This window comes from Ovis aries, chromosome 2 (assembly GCF_016772045.2).
Source record: "Ovis aries strain OAR_USU_Benz2616 breed Rambouillet chromosome 2, ARS-UI_Ramb_v3.0, whole genome shotgun sequence".
Classification (NCBI taxonomy): Eukaryota; Metazoa; Chordata; class Mammalia; order Artiodactyla; family Bovidae; genus Ovis; species Ovis aries.
Window position 1 is genome coordinate 10417412 of NC_056055.1, and position 10656 is coordinate 10428067.

General features: G+C 49.7%; 1 protein-coding gene and 1 pseudogene across 3 annotated transcripts; one reads left to right on the plus strand and one right to left on the minus strand.

The window, feature by feature from the left end:
• On the plus strand, positions 1 to 7814 carry RNF183 (ring finger protein 183). 3 transcript variants are annotated; one of them, XM_027964105.2, is made up of 3 exons: positions 1 to 63; positions 1633 to 1802; positions 6775 to 7814. In XM_027964105.2, the coding sequence occupies exons 2-3, from the start codon at positions 1755 to 1757 to the stop codon at positions 7375 to 7377; spliced, it is 651 nt and encodes a 216-aa protein (XP_027819906.1). In that variant the 5' UTR covers positions 1 to 63; positions 1633 to 1754; the 3' UTR covers positions 7378 to 7814. The 3 variants fall into 3 exon arrangements, with proteins under 3 accessions (XP_027819906.1, XP_011968278.3, XP_027819907.1); XM_012112888.4 differs by lacking the exon at positions 1633 to 1802; XM_027964106.3 differs by lacking the exons at positions 1 to 63; positions 1633 to 1802 and adding an exon at positions 4902 to 5087.
• Positions 7815 to 9648: 1834 nt separating this feature from the next.
• LOC106990923 (small ribosomal subunit protein eS19-like) lies at positions 9649 to 10387 on the minus strand (annotated as a pseudogene).
• Positions 10388 to 10656: the final 269 nt, after the last annotated feature.

Here is a 10656-nt window from a genome sequence, read left to right on the forward strand (position 1 = left end):
AGAAAGCACGCTGCAGGACCGCTCAGCCGAGGAGGAGGAGGTGGAGGAGGCGCTGAGAAACAGGTAAGGAGTCAGGGAGGGTCGTGGAGGGAAGGGCCACAGAGCCCTGCGCTCTGGAGAGGCAGCTTGTCCCTGGGGTGAACACCGGCTTGGGAGGCAGGGCTGCTGGGATCATCTTTCAAGTTCAACCATTCTTTAGCTGTGAAGCCTTGGGCAAGTCAATTCACCTTTCTGAGTCTTGATATTCCCATCGATAAAATGAGTGTAAAAATGTCATGTTAACTACGCATTGAGCATCTGCTGTGCTTTGCTGGGCACATAATAGCCATTATCCATTCCTCACAACAAGCTCATGAGGTGGGCTCATTAGCCTCTATCATAGAGGAAAATATAGCTCACAGAGGTTAAGCCATTTGTCTAAGACCTCACAGCAAAGAAGCCTGGTTCTAAAACTACACACTTTCAACTCTTGATCCTGCTTTCTTCTGAGGGTGGTTTCACACAATCAAATGGTCTATGCAAATGAAAAAAAAAAAAAAAAAAAACAACTGTGAAAGGCAATTTTACCATCAAAATGGGAGTCACTCCACTCAGACCCTGGCCAGAACTGATGCCCTTTGTAAACTGGGAAGTTCTATGAAAATGCTAGCTCTTCACCTCTTTCCTCTTTCCAAGTTGAAAGCAGACAGACAACTGATATTTGGCTGAGTGAGCAGGTCACAGATGGAGGTGATGTCTTGGGTGGTATTGGGATATCCCAACTTGAGAGTCAGTCCAAGTTGGATAAGTGGCCAGTCTCTCCTGTTTCCTGGAGACAGACTCTGAAACCACAGCCAAGGCCTGAGGGGACCATGGCCGATAAGGGCCCAGGTGCTGGTTCGACCATAATCATCCCTCCTCACAACCCTTAACAGATTTAGCCATGGAACTTCAGAAAACGGAAGTCTACCTTGTGGGGAAGGAAGTTCTTTAAGGGTAGTAATATAAGCTTAGCACAGTAAAGTTTGAATTTTCAGATAGAATCAAAAACAAGCCAACAAACTTACACTCTTAGCCGCAGAGATAACCACTGTTGACAGTGTTTGCTTTTCCATGCATTTTTCCCACTGCACACATATACTGGAAAATTAGATTGTACTGTAATATGGTTTAACTGCTGGTTCTTTTCACTAATGACATGTCATGAATGTATTTCCATATCAATAGATGCTTTAGGACATTGTTGACAGGCTGCAGAACGTCTCTTTGTATAGATGGAGAGAACTTATTTAATCAGTGTCCTACTGTTGGATAATTAAGCAGTTTTCAATTTTTCACCATTAAAGCAGTGCTCAGATCTTTGCACAGGACCTGGATTGTTTACACAGTATAAATTTCCAGTGAGGGGTACTGCTGAATCAAGGTTATATACATTTTAAGGTCTGCTTCTTCTGACACACTCTGGAATTCAGGGGCTTCTCAAAGCTCAATGCAGAAAGCTTCATGGCTTCAAAGTCAGCCTTTTTCAATTTTATTTTATTTTTGGTTGTAGTGGGTCTTCATTGCTTGGGGACTTTCCTCTTGTGGCAATCAGGGACTGCTCTGTAGTTGCGGTGCCTGGGCTTCTCATTGTGGTGGCTTTTCTTGTTGCAGGGCGCAGGCTCCAGATAACAAGGGCTTCAGTAATTGCGGCACTTGGGCTCAGCAGTTTCAGCTCCCAGGCTGTCGAGCACGGGGTCCGTAGTCGTGGCATGCTGGCTTAGGTACTCTGTGGCATGTGGAATCTTCCCGGACCAGGGACCAAACCTGCATCCCCTGCATTGGTAGGTGGATTCTTTACCACCGCCTGGAAGCCCTCAGTCTCCCTTGAGCCTTCCTCTCTCTCAAAGCCCTTTGCAGGGATAGTTCAACCACCTCATAGATAGTCTTTCCTGGGTGCCAGGTTCTGTCTAAGAACTTTACCCTCTGAGGCACCACCACTTTTAGCTTCCTTTTCAGAAGAAATGGAAGAACAGAGAGGTTAAGCAATTCAGCTGAAATCACAGCCCTAATAAGCAGTGGCTTGGAGATCAATAGCCTTGACAATCTGGTTCTAGAATCTCTGCTGTCCACTGCTTCTCAGAGAGTGCATTTGATCCCATCTCCAAAGATCTCTTTTACCCATCCCTTTGATCTTCTCCACCATCGCCTCATCTGCATCAAGTCCCACCATCCCAACGTGGACCACCACTAGAGGGCCTATCTGGTCTTTCATTTCCATTCATGCCTTTCAGTCTGTCTTCTGCTCTGCAGCTGAAATGGTGTTTTAAAAATAGAAACAGGATCAGGTCAGCCCCCATTCCCCAGCGCCACTGGCAAGCATACACAGACATAGACTCAGTCCTAGAATAAAAAACCCAGATGCTTTCCCCAGCCTCCAGGGCAGTCTTTCTCAGGATTCTCCTCAGGATTCTTTCTAAGCCACTTTCCAATCTAGACCTGCCCACTACACCTCAGTTACCCAGCCTCCTTTCATTTCTTCAAAGCTGCTTCTCCTTAGAGTTTTGGCACAGGCTGTTCTCTTGAGCTGGAATGCTCCTACTCCACTCTACAGGGTTGGATTCTTCTCATATCCCCTCTCTGGTAGTCTCATCTGAAGTAGCCAGTCCTCTAAGCTCACTTTCCTTTTTATTTATAGCATTCGTTAAAATTGTGCATTTATTTATTGCCCATCACTCACTCATTAAATGTTTCCTTCCCTAAATGTCGTGAGGTCAGAGACTAGGTCTATTTTGTTCCCTGTTATTTACCAAGTGTCTAGCACAGTGCCTGACCTGTGATGTTCAGTTCAGTTCAGTTCAGTCACTCAGTCGTGTCCAGCTCTTTCCGACCCCATGGACCACAGCACGCCAGGCATTCCTGTCCATCACCAACTCCCGGAGTTCACTCAGACTCATGTCCGTTGAGAGCTGTGATGAGCTCTCGTTAATTCAATGACTGCTGGACGGATGGACGAAAGATCCACAGGAGGAGGCATTCATTGGTCGGGATCTTTGGCAGACTATCCCAGCTTTGGCCAGAGCTGGATAATCCTCCCCCGGCATGTCTTCCTCTTCCCTACACGAGGCAGTGGCAGAGGTCTAGGGTCTAGCAGGAAACCAGGAAACAGGAAACCATGGTTGAGAGCGTAAGCAGGTTTTGCTTCAGGTGCCATTTCAGTCAGGGTAGATGAGGTCATGTTTGGGGCACAAGGGAGACACATTGTCCCCAAATTCCACTCCCCCCCCGCCGCCCCCGCACGCTTCCTGGATTCCTACCAGGAGAGGAATATTTATGGCTGCTAGAACTCTCCTGCTGCTGCTGCTGCTGCTGCTGCTAAGTCGCTTCAGTCGTGTCTGATTCTGTGACCCCATAGACGGCAGCCCACCAGGCTCCCCCGTCCCTGGGATTCTCCAGGCAAGAACACTGGAGTGGGTTGCCATCTCCTTCGTCAATGCATGAAAGTGAAAAGTGAAAGTGAAGTTGCTCAGTCGTGTCCGACTCTTCGCCATCCCATGGACTGCAGCCCCCCAGGCTCCTTCGTCCATGGGATTTTCCAGGCAAGAGTGCTGGAGTGGGGTGCCATCGCCTTCTCCAAGAACTCTCCTAGTGAAATGCAAACTCCCACTATCCAGTCAGTAACACATATCCAGCAGGTGAACCGAATGGTGGGTTTTGTCTCTCTGACTGCAGCATGGTGGTGGCCTAGAAGTCCAGAGGTCACCAGTGCGTGACCCTGGCGGTGGTTTAGTCACTCAGTCGTGTCTGACTCCTTACAACCCCATGGACTGTAGCCCACCAGGCTCCTCTGTCCATGGGATTCTCTAGGCAAGAACACTGGAGTGGGTTGCCATTTCCTTCTCCAGAAGGTCTTCCTGGCCCAGGGATTGAACCTGGGTCTCCTGCATTGCAGGCAGGTCTCTACCCACTTAGCTATGAGGGAAGCCCATGGGTGACGCTGGGGGAGACTGAAGGGCTCCCCAGGTGGCGATAGCGATGAAGAATCTGCCTGCCAATTCAGAAGACACAAGATACACGGGTGTGATCCCTGGGTTGGGAAGATTCCCTGGAGAAGGAAATGGCAGTCCAGCCCAGTATTCTTGCCTGGGGAAAATCATGGATAGAGGAACCTGGCGGGCTACAGTTCATAGGGTTGGACATGACTGAGCGTGCGCGCACGCACGCACACACACACACACACACACACACACACACCCCAGCAAAATGAGGGCTTAGGTTGGAGAAGAGGTTTTTAAACTTTTTTTTTTTCCTCAGAAGCGCAACTCTTCAGCTTGTTCGAATGATTAATATGAGGAAAGCCAAGTGTTTCTGGCTGAAATACAGAAGCGGAGCTGGAGCGCTGCTCCTCCTCCATGACTCCCTCTGAAGTCCCCAGGGTGGTGGGAGGGTCAAGTCTTGGACTCAACTCAGTAGTCAGTGCCTGCCGGCTGACCGTCTGTGTTCTAAGAACAAAGGGGCAGCGAGGTCTGCATGTTCTGGGTGTAGCTCCTTGGGCCCATTAAGTGATCAGGAGGGCACTTGCTGAATCTGATATTGAGAGAATAGTCAGAGACTTTAGGCAGGGCAGCAAGTGAATTTCATAGCAATTGAAGGGCAGGGCTGGCAGCCCCTTTGTGTGAGAAGGAGGTTTCAGCCATTTTAGAAAAGAAATGAGGGCCCAGGAGAGAGGAAGCCCAGAAGGGTCATTTACCCTCTCCACAATCTAGAAAAAGGAAATTGCCACCCCTGCCTTTCCAGGCCAGGGAGCCCAGGCCTTGAGGAGACTGCCCACAATCTCGCAGACGCTTGGCTTCCAGGCGCATTGTTTGCCACGCCCCAGTGGAACCCTGGTCCCCCACCTCCCCACCTGCCGCTCTGGCCTTCGCTGCAGGCAGGCGCGCTCCAGAGGCTGCAGGTTGGGCCACCTGGCAGCTGCAGGTGCTGCGTGTGCGCTGCCATGGAGACAGGCCCCGGGGTTGGTGGCGAGAAGGCAGTCTCCCAAGGCTTTGTGGATATTGGAGAGGAAAAGACTGGAGCCTCCGACCTTCCGGGGCAGTCTGCCTTACTACCCTAGTGCAAAGGGAGCCCAGGTGGGTGCTTTGGGGGTTTCTAGGACAAACGGATGGAGGAGGAGCCAGGGGAGACCAGATCTTGGGAGAAGGCTCTGGAAGGGTTGATCTGGGGAGCTGGGGAGGGAAGAGCCTGTCCATTATCTCATGTCAAAGGGAAAAGCCTTCACAGAGGTCCCTTTGCCAGGCCAGCGTGGTGCCCTGCACAAACACTGGGCCCACGGACTGCGGGGATTGGCCCTGCAGCCCAAAGGAATGAGGAAGGGAGGGCCTGGCATCTGCCCCCAGAGGAGGGGTAGACCAAGTATCGGCAAAGCCCATCTCTGCCCTAGCCAGGGATGTGAGGTAGCAGGTAGGGAAATATTCATCCTCCAGGAAGATCCCCTGGGGGAGGGCATGGCAACCCACTCCAGTATTCTTGCCTGAAGAATCCCATGGATAGAGGAGCCTGGAGGACCACTGTCCATCGGGTTGCAAAGAGTCCGAAAGGACTGGAGTGACTTAGCACACCTAGCTCATGAAGCACTGTCTGCGGTTCCCCTGCCTCTCCCTGGAGTCCAGGAAACCAAGGGCAATCCCATACAGCACAAGAAGCATTTTAATCCGCTTTCAAGGCCAGAGAGCTGTCTCCTTCAGCGTGAGCTCAATGATGCTGGGGGCTCAGGCCTTCGCCCAGCACAGGGGATGCTGCCAGAGCACCAGGCTTAGGAACCTGGTGATCTAGAACAATCACTTTTTTTTTAAAAAATTATTGGCATATAGTTGACTTACAATGTTGTGTTAGTTTCAAGTGTACCGCAAAGTGAGTCAGTTATATATATTCAGTTCAGTTCAGTCGCTCAGTTGTGTCCGACTCTTTGCAACCCCATGGACTGCAACACGCCAGGCCTCCCTGTTCATCACCAGCTCCTGGAGTTACCCAAACTCATGTCCATTGAGTTGGTGATGCCATCCAGCCATCTCATCCTCTGTCATCCCCTTCTCGTCCTGCTCTCAATCCCTCCCAGCATCAGGGTCTTTTCAAATGAGTCAGCTCATCTCATGAGGTGGCCAAAGTACTGAAGTTTCAGCTTCAACATCAGTCCTTCCAATGAACACCCAGGACTGATCTCCTTTAGGATGGACTAGTTGGGTCTCCTTTCAGTCCAAGGGACTCTCAAGAGTCTTCTCCAGCACCACAGTTCAAAAGCATCAATTCTTCAGCGCTCAGCTTTCTTCACAGTCCAACTCTCACATCCATACATGACCACTGGAAAAACCATAGCATTGATTAGACGGACCTTTGTTGACAAAGTGATGTCTCTGCTTTTTAATATGCTGTCTAGGTTGGTCATAACTTTCCATGTATCAACTCTTTTTTACATTCTTTTCCTATATAGGTCATTACAGAGTACTGAGTAGAGTTCCCTGTGCTATACAGTAGGTCCTTACTAGTTATTTATTTTATATATAGTACTATGTACATGTCAGCCCTGATCTCCCAATTTATCCCTCCCCTGCCTGCCCCCTGAGAACCACAAGCTTGTTTCTACATCTATTTCAGTTTTATAGATAAGTTCATTTCACTTCATCTTTTTGAATGTAAGTTTCAGTTTCATCTGCGAAATAAATATGGATGATAATGCCTTTCAACAACCCTCAAGACACAGCCTGGGGCCAAGCACGGGCACGGAGACTAATGGGTGTTCCTTTGCTCCTTTTCTGCCAGGACGTCTCCTGTCAGACCCCCCCAGTGTCTGGCCTGAGGATGGCAGAGCAGCAGGGCCGGGAGCCTGAGTGCCCTGTCTGCTGGAACCCCTTCAACAACACATTCCACACCCCCAAAGTGCTGGACTGCTGCCACTCCTTCTGCGTGGAATGCCTGGCGCACATCAGCCTGGCGACTCCGACGCGCCGCCTGCTGTGCCCGCTGTGCCGCCACCCCACCGTGCTGGCCTCCGGACAGCCTGTCACTGACTTGCCCACGGATACTGCGGTGCTCACCCTGCTCCGCCTGGAGCCCCACCACGTCATCCTGGAAGGCCATCAGCTCTGCCTCAAGAACCAGCCCAAGAGCCGCTACTTCCTGCGCCAGCCCCGGGTCTACACGCTGGACCTGGGCCCTGAGCCTGGGAGTCAGGCTGGGCACCCCCAGGACGTGGGCCCTGGCACCAGGCCAGTCCCCATCCCCAGCCGTTGCTCTCTGCGGGAGTGTTTCCGCAACCCGCACTTCCGGATCTTTGCCTGCACGATGGCGGTCATCCTCTGCGGCACCGTGTTGTTCATCTTCTCCATCTTTTGCACCAGACGATTTTTCTTGGGGGTGGGGTGAGCGTCTGTTCCAGACACCTTTCCTGGCAGCTGCTGGGTATGGGGACTGCGGAGCACCACTTGGGGTTGGTCTTCATAGTATTGTTCATTTTTACAAGCCAGGGGTCGGCTAGGCTGTGCATCTGCTTCTAGCAAGAGTCCTACTATAATGAGAACCTCTGAAAGCTAACGGACTGGGGAAGATGTGAAGAGACCTCTGGGTGTGAACCGTGGGTCATGGAAGGGCAGAGAACAGACCTGTGATTACAGAGCCAGAAGCAAGTTGTGCCAAAAGGCTGGATGAGGGTACCCAGGAGCCTGTCCAGCCCAAATAGCAGGCTGCACTTCTTACTGGAGCTGCTTTGAACTCAGTTCACATTTGTTTGTTTGTTTGTTTTTTGAGTTGCTCTTTTTACTATTTGTTGCTAAAAAAAATCTGGGAGTGAACTTCAATCGGGAGCAAGTGTGTTTGTCTTCTCCTTTCAGTTTTCTCTTTGGCTCTCTTGCAACCATTCCCGGTAAAAAGGGCTTGCATTCATTAATTTATTCACTTATTCAACAACCTGTTGGCTGGTCCTCTGTCAGAACTAGGGGGAGAGAAGGGTAGGATTAACCAGGAGTGGCAGAGTCCTTATCAGTAAGGAGGGCAGGCCCACTCAGTTGCTTCTTGTTCATGATGACCTCTTGTTAGTATGTGGTTTATGGAGTGTTAAGAGTATAAAAGTTTAAAGGGAAAAGAAACCAAAGTCAGTGGATCAAAAGAAATCTGGGATTTGGAGGAAAAGATTTTTATTCCTCCTGGTAGGTGCAGGGTAGAGTTCTGATTCCCTTCCTTCAACCATTGTAATTCCGGCCTTAAGAGGCCAGGCAGGGTACATCCATCATGGCACAGTGGATAAGAAGCCGCCTGCCAGTGCAGGGGACACATTTTTGATCTCTGGTCGGGGAAGATACCACATGCCGAGGAGCAACTAAGCTGCAACTATGGAGGCTGCATGCCTATATCCTGAGCTTGGCAATAAGAGAAGCCACGGCAGTGAGAAGCCCCCGTTCACTGCAATAGAGAAAGGCCTCGCAAAGCAACGAAGACCCAGTGCAGGCAAAAATAAATACAATTATGTTTTACAAAAAAAGAAGTAAGGCAGGGAATTCTCTGGCAGTCCAGTGGTTAGGACATTCTGAGTCCACTGCAAGGGAACTAAGGTTCCACATGTCATGAAGTGGAAAAAAGAGAAAAAGAGATAAGGCAGAAACTCTGGATAGAGTAAAAGCCTTAGCTCCCATCCCAAACAGCACGGCCAGGGGACCCTGGTTTTTATTTTGTATCACAGCATCAAGGGACCAAGGGAAACTGGATAGAATTTGGCTGCTGCTTGACTGCCAGTGGCCACCTCTGCAGTATCTAAAACCCTGACTTCTGTTTCCCCACTTTTAATGCTACCTGGTGACTCAGGTCTCTGAAACGACCTCAAAGCAAATTAGAACACCATCACAAAACGGTAACATTTTGTTCTGGGGGGATGAATTTGTAGAATAAGCTTTCAGAGCCCGGAAACTGAGTTGATTTCCTTTGTTCTATATAACATTTTGTGAGTTTCATGAAGGTAGCTTCTATAAATTCTTATGGGTCTTGATGTATAAGATAGTCCCAAACTGCTAAGACATGCAGACTTCATGTTTAGCAACACCAAAGCCTTAAGCTCCACTGTGAAGGAAAAGTTCTCCATTACGAAATCGGAAAGCTGCCTTCATATCCTGCCAAGGGACTAACATCTACCACTCCATTTGTGCCATCAGGTAATTACCCTAAAGCTGGAACTCCACACTTCTCCCCACTGACTTCATTTCTTTACACATTCTTGCTTCTTAACCTTGTGGTGGGTCAATTAGGCAATGAGCTCACGTTCTCAGAGCCATGAGGAACAGAGAGAGGAGCTGGGGGAGGCTCAGGAAGGAACACCTGCCTCTGTACTAGGGCCGACTGCTCCCGAGTTCAGGTCTCACCCCAGTTTCACAGATGAAACTGAGGCTCCCCAAGTTCAGCTACCTTGTTCAAGGTCACCCAGCTAGCCTGTGGTGGAGGCCTTTCAGTCAAAACAGAACCTCTACTCTTGGAGTGGCTGATTCACCAAGCAAGACTCAGCTTTGAGTATTCTGGAATAGGGAAGGTTATACTAAACACTGCAGCACCTTCTGTTTTCACATTTAATATTAATGGTTCTAACATTGGGCAGTGCCGTCCTTCTAGAGTGCATTTAGAAATCTTTGGTCCTCCAATGCAGGGGTGAGTTTTGTTTCTGGCTGTTGGTTCTCAGAAGTCAGGGATGCTAAGACATGCTGCAATGCTGAAGACACTTCTACAGAACAAAGCACCATCTGACCCAAAATACAAATAGTTTCCTTGTAAGTTCACAGGTACAAGTGATGAAATTAACTCCCTTTGGCATGAAGTCAGAGTAACAGACGCAGTGATGTGGTATAAACGGTAGAACAGGCTTTTCCAGTAAGTGACCTGAGGTGACTTTTTTTTAAGGAATGAGGCAATTTATTAACCCAGGATCATTTGCTCTAATGCTGTTTGTTGCCAGCTGCCACCTGTCTGGTGATTCTGTCCAGAGCTTTTTCCTGAGATGTCAGTTTCCAGCCCCAATCTTGGTCCTTTTCCACCATTTTCAGCCCCTACAGGGCCTGGAGGACCTGATGGGCCACACTCTTGGAACCTCTGCTGAAGTGGCTGGGCATGACGCCATTCCTCTAATCCCCCCGAGATTGTGGTCATGGGGCCAAGCCCAGCGCCCCTGGAGGTACAGGTTCTGTGCAATGGAAGCAGCTCGTGTGTAGGATCAGCTCTCATTGTAGGGAGTGAGCTCTTTATGCTTGGCTAGCCTGACAGTGTCCACCCACTCAGGGACTTTCAGCTTCCCAAACTTTTTCAGGAAGGCGGCCAGTGCTCTGACAGACTCCTGCTGGTTCACGTCTTTTCCAGTAACTCCAGGCATCATGCAGCCTCCACGCTGCCAGCCAGGGGAAAGAAGGGGACTTCTAAAAATGGTTTGCTATTCAGCTGACCCAGAAACTCCAGAAAATCATGCAAATCGAGAGGTTCAAAATCTTCAGATGTTCACTTTAAGAACACTTGTGAAACAGCCCAGGCCATCTAGGGTGTGCATATTTGAAATGCCACCAAGTATCTGAACGACGTCCCTTTACAGAACATGTGCCATGCCATTCTGTCGTCACAATGGCAGTTTGTAGGTGTGCTCAGGCCAATGGGGGGCTGGATGCAGGGTTGGTGGTCCAG